At 38.2% G+C, this 23,875-nt stretch overlaps 1 protein-coding gene across 2 annotated transcripts in view; it reads right to left on the bottom strand.

Moving 5' to 3' along the window:
* Positions 1-23,875, bottom strand: part of DCC (DCC netrin 1 receptor) — a 1,088,923-nt gene that overhangs the window by 28,379 nt on the left and 1,036,669 nt on the right. The window contains exons 26-27 of one of the 2 annotated variants that reach the window (XM_084780514.1): positions 17,749-17,910; positions 11,216-11,428 (exon numbers count right to left, since the gene is read on the bottom strand). In XM_084780514.1, coding sequence (XP_084636640.1) covers positions 11,216-11,428; positions 17,749-17,910 — 375 coding nt within the window. The remainder of the gene's footprint in view (positions 1-11,215; positions 11,429-17,748; positions 17,911-23,875) is intronic. The other variant, XM_084780515.1, reaches the window with a different exon arrangement.

Here is a 23,875-nt window from a genome sequence, read left to right as displayed (position 1 = left end):
AGCTACCAGAAATGTAATTTACTCACATTGCATTCTCTGAAAAGTCTGTCTGGTTGAGATTTTATTTTTTCTTGTTTGCAATGCAAGTTAAGTGTCCAAGACAAATTCCAACCTGTTTTTTTTTTTAGTTTCATCCAAAGGGGTAGGCTCGCAAAGTCTATGCATGGTGAGCTGCTCATGAGGAAAACCTGCCTCTGCATGATGGTGAATGAGCTCTTCACTACTCGTCATAACTCCCACCCAGAGTTTCCAAATATCTCCTCTTCATACAAAGATCAGAAGCCAGATCTGAGTTGAGAAAAGGATTCATCTTATCTTTAAGTTTTTTCCACCTCTATCTATATAGGAACTTATTTTAGCATTAAAATATGAAAAAAAACTTGTACATACTGGGGAAGAAAACCACCAATAAAAATATCACAAATACAACTCAAAGAAAATACAAACTATTTGTTGTGAAGCCAAAACTGAACAAAAATTTATTGGGAATTCTTGTTATTGTCTTTGTCCTACAGATGCTGAAGCTAATAAAATATTGTGGATGGTCAGATGCATTCCAAGGAAAATATTAGAATATTTGGGTAATATATAGAACTATGTAGTATCTGTATGTGCTTCTTTCATCTTTTTCATCCAATGTATCTTCATGAATTTACTGAAAGAAGTTATTTTCCATTTAGGCTTCTCTGAAGAATGAGTAAGAACATGATCTTGCAGCAATGTGTTCCGTAATGCCAAATTTCGGTAAGAAAGTCTGAAGATGCCATTGACATGCTTAGAATCCACTAACTTCTTACTTTAGTATCTTGTGGGGTTTAGTACATATTAGGCATTGCTATAATATAAGACAATATTGAGAATATATATTTCTACAGTACTAAATGTTAGTTTTAGAAGATGTTTCAACGGAACAAAATGTCTCTTGAGGGTCACACCACACATGGGGTGAGTAAAGCATTGAAACCTGGGCTCTGAGGCACAGAAGTAGAGATGGCACTTTACTGTTTGTGACCTGCAGGTGTGTCTGTGGCGGGGGGGGGGGGGGGAATGGTAGGGAAGGTGTCTGAGTGGTGGTCATGACCTCTGGCTGGCACGAAGCAGGTTGCCCCAAATGCAGCCTATGTTAGTCATGAATCCAAGAACTCACAGACACTCCTTTACACAGATTTTACTGACATTAAGTTCATCAAGGGAGTTTGGAAAAAATCACTTTTTAGTATTTTTAAGCTTTAATTCCCATGGTCTACCACTGTTCCCCTATGGTCTAGAGCATGCTACATACACACGCTCCCTTACTGTCCTGCCTTGTGTGCAGCACCTACTGCTTTCTGAGTTCAGTCTGGGTCTCAGAGCCAAGTAAAGGGTGTTTTGAACATGACATCTGGATGGCAGGAAGAAGGAAGGAAGAAAGAGAAAAAGAAGAAAATATTTTATTTCTTAAGCGGTTATTTGATAAATAGGGTTTAAAAAAAGTTTTTCTCCTAACCTGTTTTTATCACAAGACCTCCTTGAACACATATTTACTTCTTAGATGTATTTTATATTCAATAATTAATTATGATAATATCTTTAGGGAAATTGTGTACTTTAATTTCCTTACTAGTCACATAAACATTTCTTCTTTTAATTACCTCCTGTTTACTCTGATTTGTACTACCAGTCTGTATAGGTTCAATTACCCTCATTAACACCAGAAAAAAAATTGTGATTTGTTTTATAGATTACATATGATATTCACCCATCCATAATACTGAGTGAACTGAAAATGTTTGTTGAACCCTGAGCCATGTGCATGTGAATCAGTCAGTCATGTAGTAGGTCCTCTTCAGTGCACCATGAAATCATAGGAAATCCAGGAGACGTCATAGACTCCAAAATGACAAGCAAGATCCTGACTTCCCACAGGTGCTCATTTTCTGCAGCCAAATCACTACAGAAAGCTTTAAACCTTAATTATCAATATTCAGTCAGACAATGAAATAGGTGACATATTTGGAAGTCGAAGTTCTTAAACATATTTATGTATGTTAATCCCACCCGTGCTTTCATAAGTCACTTAAAAATGTGCCCAATTTTTAGGGCATTTATATGGAAAATAAAACTTTAATTTTGCATGGTGTGTTTGAGCAAAGGGAAAGTGCTCAGTTCTTGGCCCTGGGCTATGGGAAGTTATATTGGTAAGAGGTTTTTCCCCCCCAAGTTTATAAGTATTTTATAAGAGTTATTGGACAAGTCTTAAAAAATAATCTAAGGGAGGGGAAACTGCAGTCAGGATGTAATATATTAGAGAAGAATAAATAAAAAATAAAAATAAAATAAGCAAAAGCACTCATACACATTGAGAAAAAACCAAAAAAAAAAAAAAAAATTAAACCCACAGGAGTAGATACAAAACCACAATAAAGAAAAGCAGACCTTGGGGATGTTGTTCCATAGGCGTGGCCTGATGAACAAGACAAAGTGAACTCTAACCTGCTACATGTGACAACTCTACAAAATCTAAAAACACTGTAGAAAACTTACATAGCTAGGAACCTGTGGGGGTGTACAATCACACACATACACACACACACAACACACACACACACACACATACACACACACACAAACACACACACACACATAGAGGGGCATACGTTTCATTTCAAGTGAGTTATCAAACTTACTGGTTCCCTCCCCATTCCTCACGTTAGGAGCATATGCTCTGTTCTAAAATAAAACTACGTCGAAGTGTATACTACAGAGGAGCTGCTGCCATATCACCTAGAGTCCCTTTAGAAACTCAAACTGTTGGCATCTTCTCCGGATTCACTAAATTGGAACGTGTATTTGGATACGATTCGCTAGTGATTCTCCAACACATGAAATTCTAGACTCGCTGCTATAGAAATACTCATGCTGAATATAGAATTATGTTGCAAATAATGTTGAAAACATTATAATATCGTAGTAAAAAATTATGGTGTTTGTAAATTAGAGGACAGACGTCTCAGTAATATTTTACATACGTTAAGTGTGAAATAACCTCTTTATTCCAGTTTTAAATCAGTGATGTCTGCTCTTCACTTCTTTAACCTCTCTGCCTTGCTGCTTTCATTGCAGAGAAACAGCTAAGGTGAGAGTTTGATCAGGGATTGGGGGATCCTAGTAACATTAAACACATTATCTTGGTTCCCTATTGGACCAATTGAAGAGATGCAGCGCTTACAAAGCCACAAATCTGTTCCCATCAGATTTGCCACAGTGCAGGAGGGAAGGTCTTACTGGAACCTACACTACTGCAACAGAGGTCAACTTTCTGGCCCTTGGATGGATTTATGGTGTCAGAGTGAGTCTTGCTCTAAGGGCTGAGGCCTGGCATCATTACAAAGCCAGGTAATGCTCAGACGGCGCTGAGCTGCTGCTGTGAGCTATTCTGTTCACTAGTTCCTGCTCCATGACGTGATCATATCACTTATGGCCGTTATATCCTCCAAAAATATATGGGAATATGTGGTGATTCACAAATTAGATAATGTTCGACCAGACAAGCAAGTTATTAAAATATTATTCTATGATCCCCATTCATATGGTTTCATTCCTTTCTGTAGGTATTGAAAATGAAAAAGCGACTATTGTATAAAGTGAGAGTACCTCTGGGTTAAACCAGATCAGAAGTTTCAAAGTAAAATACTACCACATTCTATTCATAACTCATATTTATATATTTTGATTTCCTAATCATGTGTAACAGTTCATTTCCCACTTAGATTTTACTTTATCTAATTATAGTGGGAAATTGAAGCACAAGGAATTTGAATGACATATTCGATAACTTAGGCAATCAGTAGAGGTACAGGCCTCAGTGTGAGGCTGGGTGCAGGTATTGTTTGCTTGTTTGGTTTTTTTTTTTCCAGTCAGTGCTTTTATTTCAACTTTGCTCCTGATGAGTAAGAGACATGGGGGAACATATAAACTCTCCTCAGTCTTCAGGTGGTGACACTATCCTGTGTTTTCCACACCAAGGAAGATGTCGGCTCAGTCTTGTTTGCACAGTGAAGTCTTTTTCTGCTGAAAAACCAAGTCTAGAGTAATTTTTCAAAGATGAAACTAACCCAAACTATAATTTTAAATGCAACAAGGTGGGGAACTAGAGACTAAACCTGAATTCCAACATTATTGTGGTATGAAACCTGCATGCTTTATTAGGAAATGATGACCCGCTGACTGTAAATGAAAGGTGCATACAACTTACAAACTAAGAGAACCAAGGGTGTGAAAGAAAGATATTTAAGACAGCCACTTGGAAAAGACATTAAAGGGGCAGCCGTTCTAATCTCATTATTTCTATAAGCTGGCATGCACAATCATGTTGTCATATACCTCACATTTGAAACCAGTGGTTTGCTCATCATGGTAATTTACACATGCAAAAATGTTAGAATCCTCTTTGCTACAAAGATGAAGACATTGTCCTCTGAAGGCCTTGGCATTCTGGTGAATGAGATTCTGACAACAAAAACATCGGTCCTCCTCGATGCTTAAGTTGAGAGTGAATGCTCACAAATTCACAAGATGCCTATTGTGGTAATACATTCTCTACAAGGTCCTGCCAGCCTGACACATGTTATAAATTATCAACAAGCCTGTCAATAATTTTTACATAGTTTTTACTGTAGTATATGTCTTATCATTATAGGTTGCTTATAGTTAAAGTCAGTTCATCTTTTTAAAAATTATATTTTATTAATTTATTCATATTACATCTCAATTGTTATCACATCCCTTGTATCCTCCCATTCATCGCTCCCTCCTATTTTCCCCTTACTCCCCTCCCCTATGACTGTGACTGAGGGGGATTACCTCCCCCTGTACATGCTCATAGGGTACCAAATCTCTTCTTGGTAGCCTGCTATCCTTCCTCTGAGTGCCACCAGGCCTCCCCATCGAGGGGACATGGTCAAATATGGGGCACCAGAATTCATGTGAAAGTCAGACCCCACTTTCCACTCAACTGTGGAGAATGTCCTGTCCATTGGCTAGATCTGGGTAGGGTTTCGAAGTTTACTGCACGTATTATCCTTGGCTGGTGCCATAGTTTGAGCAGGACCCCTGGGCCCAGATCTGTCCATCATAATGTTCTTCTTGTAGGTTTTAAGGACCCTTTGGATCCTTCTATTTCCCCATTCTCCCATGCTTCTCTCACCTACAGTCCCAGTAGGTTGTCCTCCCATCTGTCCCTTCACTCTCCTGGTAAGTGAAGACTTTCATGGGACATGCCCCTTGGGCTAGTGTCCAGATATAAGTGAGTATATACTATTTGACTCTTTCTGTTTCTGGGTTAACTCACTCATTATGATCATTTCTAGTTCAAGTTAGTTCATCTTAACAGAGAGTCTTTTTGCTTATTTTCAGTGTTAGTTTTCATAACATGTATTCAACAGCTCATTAGTAGGAAGTTAGTATGAAAACCTTTATCAACCTTTCCCACATCTTCAGCGAATGTTCTAGAATCTGACACTAATTGGTGAACTAAAAAAAAAAATCTATCAACTACTTACACACCTGGGATAGCAGACAATGATGGTTAAAGTCTTTTTAAAGATTTATGATTTATTTTTAGTGTGTGTGTTTGTGTGTGTGTGTGTGTGTGTGTGTGTGTGTGTGTGTGTGTGTGTGTGTAAGCATGTGTGCAGGTGCCCATAGATGTGAAAAGTGGCTACTGTATTCCTTCAACTCAGAGTTTTAGGTAATTGTGAGCACCAAGTGATCTGAACTTCTGAACTGGCTCTCCAGTCCCTAAATTTTGGAACCTTTAATCAGATTAAAACATTTCTCATACTTTCACTCTTTCCCAAATCAAAGGAAAATGTTATATACTCCATTCTTAAAGTAGATTGTCTGACCTCACATATGAGTCAAATAGGAGTTAGAGGAGAAACATCAATTCTTGAGCTGGTACAATGGAGTTCACCAACTTTGATGGACTGGCACTTTCTCCTGGTCAAAGACAGTGGATCCTCCTATTCAGCATTGTACTACACAGGGATTGAGCCATGTCTATTTATTTCCATGAAAGCAAACTAGTCAATAGAAGTTCCAAGACATGTGCCTTCAACTTGTTTCCACTCTATTAAGATTTGGGTCACTTGTGGTGCAGGATGTAACTTGGTTAGATCAAATTGTCACAAATTTGGAAGCTGCTTCATTTTATCTGCTTTTATCATCAGTAAAGCCATCCCAGCAGCTCTCACACTGCTATACCTCTCCTTAGCCTAATAGGACTGAATTTGATGAGCTGTATTTAAATTCTGGTGCCCCCTTTATTATTTTAGTCTGACAAACTATACAGGTAATTATTCATTGCTCACCAGAGTTTGGAAGAAGATCCCAAGAATAGTGATACAGTTTTCTATAGAGGTTATAGGGCTCTGCTCCATTCAGAGTTGAACATAGTTGCTTCTCAGCTAAACCTGAATTTACTTAGTGCTTATCTTCATGAATTATAGGCACTTATAATATTTAAAGTAGTAGGTTTATTCATTTCCCCTAAGCTGGTTTTTATAAAAAGTATTTTAATTTCCAAGACATTTTATAAAAACAATATGATGTACTCATCAGAATTTAAGCATGGGACCTATTAGGTTCATAATGTATGCAACTGGATTGTTTACTTTGAAAATAACTGCAGCAATCCTTTCATCCACCATTCTCTGTCACCCAGGAAACCATGAAATCTCCAGTAAAATTCAAGGACAATCTTCCTGACATACATGTTAACCAGATTTTGAACATAAAACTCTTTAATTGTTTCTTATTATTTAAACAGCATTTGATAGTTTAACATTACACTTTAATTATATTAATTTATATTTAATTATATTAAGATGTCCATTAATTTCACATTTACATATGATCTAAATATTCTTAATAAAATATTTTTCCTCTTTCTTAAATTGAGAAACTTGATCAAAGGGACTCAAGCTTGATCAGCTATTGCTTCCATATTGCCCTCAAAATAATTTCTGCAATCCGGAATAGCTTTGGTCATATGTGTGCTGCTGTCATGGTCTTCTGTCACATTCTCTCTCCCACAGTAAGCATAACATTCCATATATTAATTTCTATTTCCATTTATCATTTTTTCTGGTCATCTTAATTTTCCTTGTTAGATTTTAGAGCTCTGGCTATCAGCAGTGCTGACAGCAACAGACACAAGAGTCTAACTTTCTGCCTTACTGCCGAGGGATGGCTGGCAAGTGGAGCAGGTGAAGTTAATACAGCTGGCCATGGCTTCAGAGTCCTCCAGAAAGTTGGCCTTCTTACTATGACTTCCTTCTCCTATCTTATAGCAACATGCATACTACAAAGTTACTCTGGAGATGGCAAGACATGTTTGCTCAGTGAGCTCTGTGCATAAGGCTGGCGACCAGAGTTTGATCTCTAGATCCCACAGAAAAGTGAAGACAATAACCCACCTCACGGAACTTGTCTGTTGACCTCCCCATGTGTGCTTTGCCACCATCACATACACACACACACACACACACACACACACACACACACACACACACACACACACATACACCATGAAGGAACAGTCTCACAAAAATTAATGAATATTTATAAAATCAATTATTCTACAAATAATCTAAAAATCATGTTATCTGCTATTTTTCCCCCAGGAATATTTAGTATCTAGTATCAATCTAGCAGGGTCTTTGTAGTGGAAAGAAATCAACCTATGATTATCTCTGAAAGTAACTTTTAAAAAATGATCCCCCCCCCAATGTCTTATCAATGTTGTTGTATTTTCTTGAAGTTTTGATTAGAAGTTTCAAACTCAGTTGTTGAGCATGGAAAACATCTTTAACCTTTTCAACTATCAATTTTGCCATCAGTATATGAGACATCAGTCACTTAGATTGTTCATTAAATCTTCTCTGGAAATGATATTCCTGTTTTTAAGACTGTTAACAGACAGACTTCTTTTGATTTACATGTCAGAATATCACTTTACAGAAAATGATTGTTTTCAATAATAAGCATAAAATAAAAGAAGGCTACCAGGTGACAAATATTATCTATAGCTAAGCATGGTTGTCTTATTACATTTTACTAAAGTATAATTTAGGGTGATCCAATTATATCAGATCAAACTTCATCTACGAAACAAAATCTGTTACAAGTGAAGACAGGGAAAAATTCATCTCAATATGCTTGTTAGAAACCCAGATAGGATTTGACATGAAAGGATATGTATTTAATAAGAAGCAGCGTCATTTTTCTCCCTACAACCGATTGCAATGTTGGCCCAAGTCTACACATCCCTACTGTCTGGTTGTGTGAGTGACTTATGTTCTGTGACTGACCCTAACCGTGAAAGCTTCATGCCACCTGCTAAAGGACATCTGCTCTCCCACAACCTCTGCTGTGACTGATTTTAGCAGAATGGAACACTCAGGTGACATCTTTAATGAACACCCCCAATGGTGTTCTGAGAGTCTGGTGTTGAAATCAATTGTAGTAATTTATAAGAAACATTTTATTGGCCACCTTCTGCCATAGCATATTTACTGAAATGAGGCCTGACAAAAAGATCACGTTACAAAGGGAAAACATGACTTCCCAACAAGTCATAAAATATAAATTATATACCTTTTCTGTCCACTTTCATCCATATATATCTATACCTTGTCCTAAATCTATAGAGAAATTGAAACACAGGCTATAATGTGCAGGGGGAAAGTCAAACTCAATTTGCTATACAATGAATTGGCTTGTGGTTTTGTCATGCCCACTGACATATTGATCACCCAAAGATTGAAAGGAACAGAACACACCAGGCTTTAATATAGATACATAAGGGAAAGCATTCTAGAATCCCTTTTGTTTAACAGAGACACAAGTGCTTAAGAGGCTCGTGTTATCAGAGTGTATTTGAGAAGTCACACATTTTTTTGCCTGCAGGAAAAATGGGCTCCTGTTCTAAACTTATTTAAAAATACTACTGGCCCATTCACAGCTAAGAACTTCAGGAGGGAAACTACACATAAGTGCATGTACACACACACATACACACACATACACACACACACACACACACACACACACACACACACACACACACCATGCCTTATCTTGGCCTTAGGCATAATTTATGTGACATTTGCAATGCGCTAAGCCAAAAACTTTATCATATATATTTTTTAACCTGAGAGTGGACTAAGTCAAATCACTTATATGTTCACATCTGTGATTTTCAAGGTGTAATGACTGCTCTGTGGAATTCGTAAAGCCAATACTGCTATTCACCACCATGGATGTGAAACGCTAAGGTACAGAATCACTTTATCACAAGATGAAGATGAAATCTCAGAAAACACCATTAAGACCCTGGGGTCTCCTAAGCTAAATCTCCAACTCAGCAGGTGGGAGGGGAAACATGATTCTTTCGCAGGTAGGCAGAGTTCCAGCTATTATGACAACGGAATGCCTCTCTAATTACCAGCTACCACAGCAATACTGCAAAATGCTCGGGGATCCCAGGGAGATTGTTACTCCATAACATGCACAGCCCTGTTCCTCATGTATAAAGCTGTTGCAAGCACAGCTCTGCACATCTCGGTAGGAGGCAAATTGAGACTGGGACCCTTAACACTGCTCATGAAAAGCCGCATGCAGAAATCCTGTTGAGGAGAAGAGTGCCTTCACTGATGCTAATCGCAAAGCTTTCAAAGCAGAGCAATTTCTCATTTAGCATAATCTTTAAAAATTAGAGCAATGCCTCCCATTACCATATTCTGAAGTAATTATGTGCACTAAGTAAAGACAAATTCATTACTAATTACACAGTCTTTTATTGTGAAATCCAGAGCAAAATTATTTGAGGTATTTTCTTTTCTAAACTGACAACAGAATGATTTTACTTCATCAATCAGTTTGACTAAAGTAATGATTTTCTTGGAATTAAAATTTGTTGAAAGCTCTAAGTATTTCATCTTTTGGGCTAAGAAGTATGTAGTTAATGTCACCACTAATACATTTGTCAGTCTGCTAGTTTTCTTTTTCTATTAGAATAAGTAAACAGCAGCCCTTTTAAAAAGCATACTATCCACCATGTGTCAGGAGCAAGGTAGAGAGACTTATTTGAAAGCCATGAGGTAAGGCATTATGAAATGCATGGGTGTCACAGGCAGACAATGAAGGAGAAACATAAAAGGGAAAGGCATTTAATAATTCCAAAGCACAAAGCACAAAGGGAAGGTGGCATTTAAAGGTGGAGTATGAAAAAAAACAAAAAAAAAAAACAAAAAAAACTAAACCAAGAAGTCAAGCCAGAGGGATCAGAAAATATGAAGATGAGATGGGTTCTGACAAAGACTTTAAACAAAATTGGAGCAATAGTCAAGCAATAAAGGGCTCGTAAAGGACAATGGAAAGAGAAGCAATGAATGAGGCTTTGCTTGTATGGCATCCCACCAGCGGTTACCCCCGTAGATGTGCTTATTATTTGGTGACCTGGGACAGTATAAGCATTGGATTTTATGTCTAAGGACACAGTCTAATCATTCAAGCGCCATTGTGCCATTACCTTTACTCATTTGGTAATATTGTATTTAGAAGACTAAGATGCCTGATAAAAAAAATGTCAGCTTTCTCTTCTACTAGCTGCCCCACCCAAACCAACCATTCCTTTTGATTACTTTGTTATTCTAGAGCTCCAGACTGCAACTTGATCTCCACATCCCTTGTCCTGAATCAAATGCTACTTTTCCATGTGTGTGGGTTTTTTTTCTTTTCATTTAAAATAACATTCAAAAACTTTTTTTTTTTTTTTTTGCTCTACACTATTACTTTTAAAAAATCTTTTCTTCTGACAGTTTGGATTTGAATGCCTCCAAAAGTTCCTGGGAGGAGGAGGTCTTAATTCCTAGGGTGGTGATCTTCAGAGATGGCAGAACTCTAAGAGGTGGGGTCTAGTGGGAGGAGGTCTTTAGATAATTGGTGGCATACACTGAGATGTAACTACAAGACCCTAATCCCTTCCTCCTCTACCACACAGCTTTGCCACAGGCCGAGACATTCAGGCATTGGACCAAGCCTGAGCTCAATTTGCAGGCAATCCGCCCTGAAACCAAATATGATATCCAGGCCTTTTCAATGTCCAGTCTGCATTCCAATAAAGTTATTGTTGAAAGTTACCAGTGACGTTACCAGCGGCATGAGTACTTACCTGGCTGCGACAAGAGTGGTGTATAAGGGACTTTTGGTTCTATTGCACTCATTGGTGGAGGTAGCAAAGGGTTAGCAAAGCTGCGGAGTGGATGAGTTGGTCGGACACAGGCTGTGGGGATAGTCCTGCTGGGTGCTTCCTCACTGCTGGGATGCTCAGGCTGTGCTGGGGGCAGCATGGGTTGTTGTTGGGTGGCTGGTCCTTCACTCACAGCTGTAGTGGAAACAAGAAAGCGAGGTGTCACTGAAGACAAAGCTTATTTCCCCCACCTTTCCAGAATCAGTCCAGGGAGAGATGGTGGGATCCACCAATATCTGATCTATTATATGGACATTCTTTTATTCTTCACCTCTCATGAATACAATTAGCACATCCATTTTCAAAGTTAGAACCATGGCTATTAGGAATGGGTGTGCCTTTCAGGGACACCAACACAATATATTCGTAGTAATTATATTGCCTGAACTGTTTGTACTCTGTAATCATACAGATGAAATGAGAAAAAAGAGCTATTTCTTCTTTTCTAAGTAGCAGTGCCAGTGAAATCCAACCAGTTACAGCTGCATTAATATCCTCTAGCCAATATGCCAATTTCTCTGCAACTTAAACATGCCATGTCAACTGTCAAACAAATCAGAGTTACAGGGTGCTCAGAGGCATTGCTAAAAAAATGATACAAATAATAACTACTATCATTATCTCCCATAACAAAACAGAAGCACATTGAGCTAAAAGTTATATGAGACATGACTCTACTGGAGCAAGTTGCCTGAATGCAGAATTATGATTTTTTTCCCCTCTTTGATGGAAAATCTTGTAATTTTCAGGCAGATTACTAGAGTTGAAGAGGTTTCACATAGTCATTTGTGACAGCCTTGAGGTATCTGAACAGCTTTGTATATTGAAAAGGTCTTTTTCCTCTGGGGAACACAGTTGAGTGAGGCTAAAATATTTTCAATTTCTAAAGACGGGTGACTCAACTTTAAATGTTCACTCACATTCAAAGCCAAAGGTCCAAGTTAAACTGCAGATGAAAAGAGCTGCCTCATAGGTATAAAGTGTTGTTGACTCTACACAAGTATTTCTAGGTTATTTATTTCTTAGGAAAAATTGCTTTGGCAAAAAATGGAAAAATACGATATTGTTATCATAACATCTCACTTCGGAAGGATAATTTTTAACATAGATTTATTTCAAGATCATAAGTTTAGGAGACAATTTTGAGATGACTCCAAGAAGCTCATTAAGGTCAGCGAAGGGCGGAGGAGATAGAAAAGAGCTCTGATAATGCCGAGGGAGCAGACATGAAAGATAAAAAGATCAAGGTATCTCATGAAAGATATGCAGAAATGACGCGCATCTTCCAGAGATATTTGTATTCGTCCTTCTTTGGTTCAGATGGGGTCAGAGGTTATCTAGATGAAAGAACAGCCTCTGGGTTTTATCCTTCAGAAGTGAAGGTGAGAGCATGCACTGAGCATAGGAGTCAAAACCATATAGGGACTTTGCCAGTCTCTAAACAGTGAGCTGTAAGTAAGACAGTCAGCTGCTAAATCCCTGGGGTAGGTAGGTCTTTTAAGCAACTAAATTGTGTGCATGATCACAAAGGGGAGAGGAGTGTCTTTGTGTGGGTTCAGACTATGTCCTGTGATGTTTGAAAGTTTAATTTTGCAGAAAGTACTAGGTTTTAAACTTTAGACATGTTTAATCCAAAGAAGAAAGTGACCAAAAGCTGATTTTTTTCTAAACAAAGTTTTAATAATTTAGCTATTTCTACACTTAGGTCTTTTCCCTCGTTGGCCTTAGAGTGGTGGCTGAGCTGGTGCCTTACTCCTGGTCCCTCCAAGGAGGCCCATTTGAAGGTATAGGTATCCTTGCTTGCACTTCCTGCACAGCAAAGGTCTCAAAGGAATTCACATAAGTGCTAGATGCAGGAAGTGGCTGAAACACTAAAGGCTCTGGCAAAAGTGTCTGTAGGGATGATGCTTGAGGTAAAGAAGGTTGTTTAGCACATGTAGTTTATAACTCTGAGGGAGGAAAAATTCATGGGAATAATGAGTTTTGTTTGCCTGAGAGACCCTGTTCCTGTGTGAGTGGTGAGTCTCACAAATGAGATTCCAGAAGGCGCTTCTCTCTGCTCCCTTCTTATGTACAGTGGCTGGTTCTTAGTGATGATGCCATCCCATAATACTAACTTATGAGTCCAGGAAAAGAAATTTCACACTCCTACTCTTATAGGTCTGCTTTAGGCATACTATCTTGTTCCTAAAATTCTTTCAGCATTTAAGAAAGAATAGAGTGCTTCGATTTCTACAGTCCCCTTATTTCTTTTTTCCTCCTTCAGTTCTTGTCTTGCCCTTGTATTTTGGACCTGAACAGTTTGTGATAAAATATTAATATAGCCTCAAGTTTAATAAAATTTACATGCTTCTTGCTTTAAGAACTTGAAATTCATTCTCTTACTCTGACAAATTGTTGGTGTGTCATGTGAACATATGGATTCTAATGGTTTTTACTGAAAGTTTTGAGTGTAAGGTCCAAAGAGACTCAGGCTACCTGAAGTGCCTATTAACATATCAAAGTCCATGATGGCCTCAGGCTCACTGAGGACCTCTGACTTCTTTCCACTCCTCTTACCCAGAAGACTGCTTTAAACTTCCCCGGCTCATGGGCTTCCCTTCTTCCACATCCTCATCCCTTATAAGCCTGCCATTTCAGACGTGTGCCCTCTTGCCCTAGATCTTGTCCTCCTTGCTGGCTCTCTCCATACCCCTCTTCTCAGGACTGCCCCCCTTCTGCTGGTCATGCTTACTCTTCTACTTTCTCTCTCTGATCTGGATTCTTCTAGACCCTTCAGGCTTTACTGTCCCTCATAACTACAATAAAAGCCTCTCCTTCAACGGCACCGTAGAGCAGTCATGTCCTCACTTAATTCACATTCCTAGTCATACACCTCTCATGTTATTTCTTCTTATCAGTATCAGTGAGGATGAAAATTCTATTTATCCCAAGTCCTGCATCTCTAGCCTTCCAGCTGTCCAGCATGATTCTCACAGGGCATCATGTGGCCCTAAGTGCGTGGACCACAGACTTTGTCTGACTCATCCTTAATAACTCTTAAGAGCACAATGTGAATCCTGAGGTATGAGTAAGAAGTCCTATGTTTGGGAATGAATAGAATCCAATCCATAAGAGACGTTTTGTTTTCTTCAAAACAAATGCGATGGAATAGGGGTTTTATAGGTAATTCATAATTCTTGTATTTTAAGTAACTGCTTCCAGAATTGGCTGACATTTAAAGCAACGAAAACCCTCAAAGAAACAGCATAGCAATTGCTCCAACAGAGAAAGGCTGCATCTTAGATATACCCATTGGTCAGAACAGACACCAGCTCCAGGACACCTATGTGAAACAAATTGTCTCAGTGACATGGCATTTATCTGTGCTAAGAGCTCTGAAAGCAAAGAAAAGCTCCCTTTACCCAGAGAATACAGCGTTGGTGCATTTCAGAGCAGAGTGAGACGCAAATGGATGTCGGCAAGGCGCTCATTTTCAAATGATGAAATAGTCAGAATTCATTGTACAAATAGCATACAATTACACAGTGGAGTCAAATCTCAAGGTACTTTATAACAATTAATGTCAACATACAAAATACTTGCTACAGAATAACTGGCAGAAATACTGCAAAAATGGAAATGAGGATTTCTCTTCCATCTGAAAGCAGCGATGGTGACAGAAATACAGCCCACCAATAGCACGGAGCAGATGCTGAGACATGAACACCTCCTCTTGGAACCTACTTGACTCACTAATCTTAGAAGAAGAACGTTATGAACTATTTCTTGGTAACTTAGTTCCTCACAGGCCCCTGGAATAACAAATGAACTCTTCTTATACCGTGCTCCTCATTTTGTCTGGCACAAATTCCACTTGGTAGTCAATTTCCAGTGTGTGGGGAGACTGGAGCAGCAAAACCTCATGGGCACATTGCCACTGTGGCAGTGACAGAACGGAGCCCTCACATACTCCTTTTCTGTGGATTTGTTTAATGGAGGAGAAAAACTAGGCACTGTATTGTGTGTGATACTGTACACAAATGAAGTTCCAAGATTACCTGTTTGGAAGATTTTCAAAGTACAGTATTTAGCTCCTGGGGCAGCAAATTTTCTGTGGCTTATGATAAGAGTGGAGCTGGAGTTATACAGGACGGATCATTTGTCCATCATTCTGGTAATGTGTGGAATGCAAATCTTTTTACTGTGCCTCCACTTTTCTTGTAACTGTAGAAAATTCCAGCATTGTTTATAACTTCAGAAAACATGAGCCTTTGGGGGCAGGGCATTAGCATTTCCTGACTTCAGAATCTCCAGGTCTTTGAGTTAACTGTGGGTAAATGGAGCCTCCGCACTTGTGTGCATTAACATTATCTTTTTTCTGTGTACCTTTCTCTGGTCCTCAAGGACACTAATAAGACAGCTCTACCGAGAGCCATGGAGTGTTTTTTTTTTTTCCTGAGAGAGAACAGGGGTGTTTAGTCTTCTCCAAGGCATGTAGAAACCAGTATCAAAGCTGGATGCTAACTGTCATTGGCAGTGATTTAGAGAATATTTTGTTTCCTAGAAAAATGAAACATTTATTCATTCTTTTTCTTTTCCAGGCAATTGCTTGAAGCACATTAGATGTTATATCTTTGCATTGTACATATTTTGCTGAAAACTACTTTGTGAATGAATGAACATATACATTTTAAAGCAATCTATAAGACATGGCCAGGGATAGAATTTTTATTGCCTGGTAATTTGGATGAAATTCAAAAATTTTATAGTACTTTTCTAAGAAAGCATTATTTACCTACACACATAATTGTTCTGTTAAATATTCTCCACTTTCCATTATAACACCTTCATTGCTACATCATATATTTGAAGAATATCAAACAAAAAAACCTACTAAAGAGTGTAAATGTTTTGATTGATTAACTAACTTTTAATGTACCTTTTTATCTGGAGTTTACTGAAAACCTGAGGGAAGGTACAGAAATTTTTCATATAGCCCGTATTCACACTTCCTCATTACCAAAATAGAGCTTAGAAGAGTAAATTTCTTTTAACCACAGACAGAATATTTAACAGCACTATAGTTTTTTCATTGAAATTTAACTTTTGAATAATTTCCCCCAGGATCCAATAGAGACAATTCCACATGCTACACTAACTCAGAAGAAAAGGTGAGGGGGAGTGGCAAACTCAGGAGAAAAACGGGGGCAGATGAGATGAATAAACTGTAGACCATGCTTGTAAAAATTGGAAATGGAGAAAACAGCTGCTAAAGAGAAATACTTTCTAAAAAGAAAAGCCCTGAGCTTTGGCTCATGTCAGACATGCCAGAAGGACCAGAACAAAGTCACCCTGCAGACTCCTCTTCAACATCACTTTACAGTCCTAAGATGCAGCCAGAATAAAAGGAGTCAGGTGGACCAGCATCAGACACAGGGAATCCAGATCATGAGCAAAGAAGGGACTTGTGGGCTTGGAGTCTTGTTTTGTTTTTAAACTACACTCTCATGCGAAGTTATTTTGATATCAGAAATTCCTAGTTGCTGGGCTTCCCACATTCTCCCTGTTTCCTTCCCTTTACTGTGGTTTTGGAGTTTCTCCCCCTGAGAATCAGCACACAACTCTATTTTGTAGATGTGATGTGCAGTGAGAAAAGGGAAATGAATCTAATTCTCGCCTGGCAGATTTTTGATGCCTTTTAATTCTAACCTTGCTACATTTGGGCGATTTATGATTTCTTAGAGCTGCCCCTGTTGAGTTGGGGAAAAAAAAATACAGTTTGCCTCACGAATATATTTTATTGCTCTGCTATCATATCTATTACAGAGCCTCCGAGTGCACATGAGCTGCTGAGTCACCTGTTCTTAACTAAGAGATGAAAGCCATAAAATCGATTTAAAGATGCTGTGCTCAAAGTGGTGGTGGCAGTATAGGATCAAACGGCACAGGAGGAATCACCAGGGTGTTGATGAAACCCTCAGCCTCCTTACACGTTTGTTCTCGCTTTCTAATAAATGATATTTTGTTCTAGGAACCACAACCCCTCCAAAGATGAAAACGTATTACTTAAGCAATTAAAGAATGTTAAGGATCCATGTTCACTGTGACTAGGTAGAGATCTTTCAATGTAGTTAACAGGTACCAGACAAAATGTACCGGAAGACACCACCTGAGTTACCACTTCCTGATTAAGAGGGTATTGTTTTAAAATATCTACTATACCAACGTGTAATTGAGCCATGTGTACTTGCCCACCATACATTTCTCTGTGGTGCCTGCTGTGGAAAGAGTCCTAGGGAATGGCTCTAAGAACATGCTGCTAGGATCCAAAGGGTAAGTATGTTCAGCAGAAAAATTCTTGTACTGGGGTCACAGGTAGTAAGCCTTTGCAAAGAGTAAGATCACCATGATACACAGAGCAGATCTTGCAGTTGCTAATATTTTTCACAATAAAACAGAAGGGAATGCATTACACTGACTTCTTCCTGTTCCAAAACCTCGGTCCACAGACAGTGTTGGAAATGGTACCGGCCGGAGAGTGAACTGCGGATGGGGGTAGCCACACGTGGGAGACGGGAGGATGCCTGGGTACTGGGCACTTTCTAGTGTTGGTACTGGGATGGCACTCACAACAGCTGCAAAAGAAAAACACTAGTTATTTTTAAAATCCCATGTAGCAAACATGAAAGGAAATGAATAGAACGTTAAAAGTTTCAACCACCAAACGCATGGATATTCTCCCTGATATCATTGACATTACCTGGATTCTTCCTTTTGCTATAGAAAAGAAAGCTTATGCTCAAAACACCCCCATTTTTGTATATCACCTTCCAGCTTGAAACTTGCCATGGCTCTGAGAAAATAATTAAGCTACCATAGAGGCCCCTCAACACTCCAGTATTTGTATTACAGTTTTCTGTTTTAGTCTTTCTTCCAAGGATAAACATGGAACAAGAAGTGTGAGGCTGTGACAAAGTGAATATGTGGTGTAGAGTATATTAGGAGGGTGTTGTGAGCTGTGATATAATTCTATATAAATGAATATATTGTTGTCCAGAGGCAAAAATCACAAAGATAAACGCAAGGACACTCTCAGTATCCAAAGCCAGGGTTTATCTTTAAGTAAAATCCTTCTAACACTGAAGTGGTCCAGATGAGTGCACACTCTATAAAGCTGTGAACACCAACAGTGTGATTGTACAATGGTACTGACTGAAACCCACAGACGAGCGTTTGTACAATGTGTCTTTGATATTTAGACAGTTTGGTTCAATTTCATTATTCAAAAGTTATTTAACTATATTATTTTATGATACATTTATTACAGTTTTAGCAAACCTTAATTTTTATCATTTGATAATCACCTTATAAAAGAATAAGTATGCTTTGTCTCTTATTACCAAAACATGGATTTTTAGCTAGGTAATGAAAGAAAGAAAAAATGAAAACAAAAAGGAAGGCCATGACAGCTCCAAGGTATGATGGTGGAGAAGGTCTGTTGTAGATAAAAGGGAGAGCCTAGCCAGAGGCAGAGACATCTGGGAGATTCCAGAATGAACAAAACCCAGAGACAAGCCACGTGAGAAGAGGGGAGAGCTGGAAAGCTGGGAGAGTGCAGGGTAAACAGATGTTTCTAACTGGTCCAGTAACCAAAATGGCTGCATTATATAGAGAAAGGAGACTGGGCAAAGAGCAGCTCAGCCCAGACCCTGGGCTGGAAAAGTTTAGGCAGGGGCAGGGTATGTCACTCAGGAGGACTCTGTATCAGTTAGGGACTGAGGGATGGCAGACAGGGTCAGGTCTGATATGTTAAATAGGCACTTGAGCCATTTGTCCAGGGTTTGAGACTTAATAGGTAGTATATTTTAGTCTATGATATTAAACGTACCTTCTTTTTAGTAGTCATTATTTAGTTATAATCTCATGCCATCTCTGGATTCAGTGTGCCTATGTTTGTACATTTCCCAAAGGAAAGCCTTTTCTTTTTAAAAGTCCCAGTCTTCACTTTATTGATAACGTCACTAGTAAACAAATTTTAGAATATTACTGCACCATTAGACAGAAAAGTTATCTTCTTTTTTGGGGAGATCACAAGGGTGGGGAGCAGACCTGGGAGCACTGGGGAGTTATTATGATTGGGGTACATGGTGTAAAAGTCCCAAATAATCAATAAAAACATTATGGTGGGGAAAAGGCCCTGAAGCATAGAAATGATTGATGTTTTTATATGATTTGGTTGGAACAGAGAATTGTAGACAAAGATGAAGACGGGAAGTACAAATGCGCCAGGCATTTCCTAGGAGGATGATAGTCAATAGTAAATCAATAGCAATTTTATACAGAAATTTAAGTTGTACCTGTTGGCAGAAACTTAAGATTATTTTGTTTGACATTCATTTAATGTCTTATACATGTACAACTGTTTTGAAAAGGTGAAAAATAACTATTATAACTTGTTCAGGATAGTCGGAGATAGAAGTTGGTAGCTGGTCACTTATAAATCTTACTAGATCCTAAATTGCTTATTTATAGAATAAGCTTTATTTAGTTTTTTTTTTTGTACATGTTTTTAAAGGAATAGCTAGAAGATGGACAGAATAGATAGAATTATGGTCTTCAAACACTTCAGAGATGCACAGAAAATGACATTTAATAATAAAAGGCTTCTATGACAGAGAGACACATCGGTTCCTGGCAGCAACTCCAGTCTAATTATGTGGGCATCAAGAAACGCTAGAGGCACATAGCCACTGGACTGAGGAACTTTGCTTATCTCTGTTGTTGATGACAGAATGACCATCCACTGTGATCAAGCCTGATACTGAGAAATTGGCTGCCCAGCCTTGACGAGATTAGGTGGGCCAGTCCTTCAGGATCTCTGCTTCAGAGCAGTCTCTGAGATGCTTTTGGCTGGCTGGCTGAAGGTAGGATGCACCTATGATGGAGAGAAACTTGTGACAGTCTGTCTGATGCCTTGGGCTGGCTGGATGAAGACTGACAATGAAGAGGAACTTGTGACTGTCTAGACAGTCAGCTCTCTGTCCTGTCAATACTTTTGGAAGTTACTTGCCTGCACTTCCTTCATATTAGATAATTTTTTCTTCTGGGGTCTCTGATGGTGTTGAAGAGTAGATAGGCACAGTATTAATATGTTTAGTTTTTAAAAACCCTAAAAACAAAAAAACTTTAGACATTAGGATAAGAATCAGTAGCATAGGAGAGATAGTGGAATAATTTCATAAAAATCGTTAACTACAAATGGACTGGACCTTGTAAATGTGACTTAATAGATAATTCTTATTTTGTTGTACATAGCTTATTTTATTTAATAGAAAGGGGGAGATGAAGGAGCGATAAACATGTTTTTTTGTTTAGATCACAAGTGGAGGATGAGAAAAAGACTTGTGAGAGAACAGGGTTATCCCCTTACAAGCCGAACCACTGTGTGTGGGGAGATTGGTTGTTAACTAGCTGAAAAACATCCTTGAACAAATTCTGAGAGGAGGTATAAATGTGAGCCAAAAATAGGAGGCGGGACCTTTGGAGATTTGGGATAGTTTTGGCTGTTCATTGCTCCACTTCGAAACGCTCCTAGAGAGAACCACTCTAGGGAAGGCTTAGGGGCTTCAAGGTCCAGCTGAGCTTCTGAGTTCTGGTTACTCCAGGTTCCAGCAGAAGGAATCCTGCTGATTACACCAGGAGAATCCTTCCTCAGAACTGGGTTTGTTATTGTATTCTTAAATCTCCTTTTCCTATTGTTTAGATTAGTCGGGTTATAAGTGAGATACTCTCAGTTAGTAAGTTTGTAATAAAATATATTTGCTAAGAAAATTGAGCCTACATGTGCCAAACCACCTAAAATGTAAAATTTAGTTTAGTTTTACAATTAAGCTTAGTTGTTTAGAGGTTAAGATGTTTTTAGGTATAGATAGATTTTTTTAAGTTGATAATGACGAGATATGATAGATGTTGATTTACACTCAGAAATTTAGACACACCAAGATAGGAAAGATGTTTTCTTCAAGTCTGTCAATTACAAATAGCCAAAACGATAAGAATGTAACTTTTATATAATTCCTGATTGTGTCATGGTTCTTCTTGCTACAGGTAGTTTATTGTATATATGTGCAATAATATAAATGTATATGCAAAATAAAAAATGTTTAATAATAAAAAATATAGAGTGGAGGAGATGGAGAGATAACTCAGGGGTTAAGGGCACAGACTGCTCTTCTAGAGGACCAACATTCAAACTCCAGCTTCTCACATGGCAGCTCACACCTGCCTGTAACTGCAGTTTCAGGGGATTCAACCCTCACACAGAAATATAGCCAGGCAAAACACCAATGCACATAAAATAAAAATAAACATTGACATTTTAAGAAATGTAGAGGGAGGCACAAAGCTTTTCTAAATTATTTGAGAAAGAGCTCTAAAGAGAACGTGAGAATAATAAAGACAAAATATCCTATTAAAGTTACCACATGAAGTTGTGATTATAGAAAACAAACACGTTGAAAGTTCTTGAAAAAGGCAAACTTAAGATGACAAAAACTTTTAACAAAGAATAGGACTAAAGCCTTATGGAAACCAGAAGGATTACATGTACATGTACAAAATTTTAATTTTGTTATGTGTGTGTTTCTCAGAGTATGGTAACACATAAAGCCACATTTTTCTGGTGAGCAATAAAAGAAAATTTCTAGAGTATTATTCATGCTTTTGAGATTTGAACTCCTTGGAGAATTTTGTGGTCATTGGTTGCATTATTTCATGTCCTTGAATGAATAGTTACCATAGTAACACTACTAATAATAACACCAGTAAAAACAGAATGAGAGCAATTGTGAAAAAAAATGGTCATAAGGTAGTACTAGGTCTGTTTTTTATGTAGCCTAAAATATTAGTGTCTGAACCAGTCAATTTTGTTCTTTTAAAAAATCTGATCTATTGATCAAACGATATAGATCAGCAATTAATGCTGATAGGTTAATGGTAGATAATTTGCACTGATGTTTTTTACTCATATGTTATTCTTGTAATGATCATCTCCTTAGAGACAGCATCCCTCCCACCAACTATTTATATCCTTTTACTGATATTTTAAAATAATTATACTAGTAGAAATAATTGAAAAATGAGATATATAAGAATCTTCAGTTATGAGGACAAATAAATTTGCTGGTGAAATCAAAACAAATCAGCAAGCCATAGAATCTTCATAGAAGAATTGAGACAACCAAAGAGGCAGAAATTGTGTTCCAATCTCCAGCCCTTTATGGCTGAAGAACTGTAGTTTCCATCTAGGCTGATGACCATTGAAGAATGGTTTTACAAACAATAAAAGTTTTGAAAAATAAAATGTTTATCGTGGTTTTGCATATAAAAAATGCTTATTGTCTTATTTTTTTTGTTGTAGACTAAGATGTTTAGTAAATCATGCATTTGGTTTTAAGATCATTTGATCATTGACAGATATTTTTATTTAAGAGATTAAAAAATATTTTAAAATGATTTATTGTATTCTGTTTGTGTGCATGTCTCTGTGCAGCGATGCGCTGGTGCCCACAGAAGCCAGAGCATCAGGCTCCCCTTGCGCTGTAGTTACAGGCTTCTGTGAGTCACACAATTTGTGTTGCTGTGAACTGAACTGGAGTCCTTTGCAACAGCAGCACAAACTTTTCACTGCTCATCTGCCTCACCAGCCCCTATGGTTTATCCTTGAAGGGACCAAAAGTTGTTGACATTTACTTGTAAGACAACTGGTACAAAAATATCACCCTTGTGGGGAACTAGAGGTCCACATCAGCAACACGAGCTACTCAAGAAGCTGAGCCTGGAGAACCTCAAAATCGAGCCCAATCTGACCTATGCAATGAGATCAAAACCATCCTGGGTAGCTTAATGAGTCCTTGTTTCAAAATAAAGAAGTAAAGAGAGGAGAGAGGGTATATAGCTCAGTGGTAGTGGGCTTGTCTAGCATGCAGAAAGCCCTGCATTAAATCCTTACTGGGTCTGGTTTGATGTATCTCTGTCTCTGTCTCTGTCTCTGTCTCTGTCTCTGTCTCTGTCTCTGTCTCTGTCTCCGTCTCCATCTCTGTCTCTGTCTCTGTCTCTCTCTCTCTGTCTCTCTCTCTCTTTCTATCTGTGTATCATATGAACTTAACTTAAAATCAACTAAATAAAATATTATTTACTGCTGTTTTGTTTATTATTTTATCACGGAATATTGGTTTTCAGAGACAGAAGCATTTTTGCATATGCACACACATACACGTGTATATGGGGACACATACACACAAAGACACACACAGAGTTTTCAGCATTCACTACACTGCTGTGTTTATGTACAACATCTCAAAGAGCAATAGCATCTTTTCAGTTTCAATAAATCTCTACTCTGTGGCCAAATATGACAAGAATTCTCTTCTGACAGAGCTTTCTGGAAATAGAATTTATATCTGACACTGGTGCACAGGGAGTTTTCAAGTAGAAATGTCCTCACCAAATACACAGCTCCGTGAACTGGCACTGTGGCATTTGGAAACTTTTACAGCAATCTTTAAAATGTTATCACTAAGTGCAACCTACAGGGACTCT

This window comes from Acomys minous, assembly GCF_964271855.1.
Source record: "Acomys minous genome assembly, chromosome: 4".
Lineage (NCBI taxonomy): Eukaryota > Metazoa > Chordata > Mammalia > Rodentia > Muridae > Acomys > Acomys minous.
The sequence above is the reverse complement of the archived record's forward strand: the minus strand, read 5'-3'. Positions and strand labels throughout refer to the sequence as shown.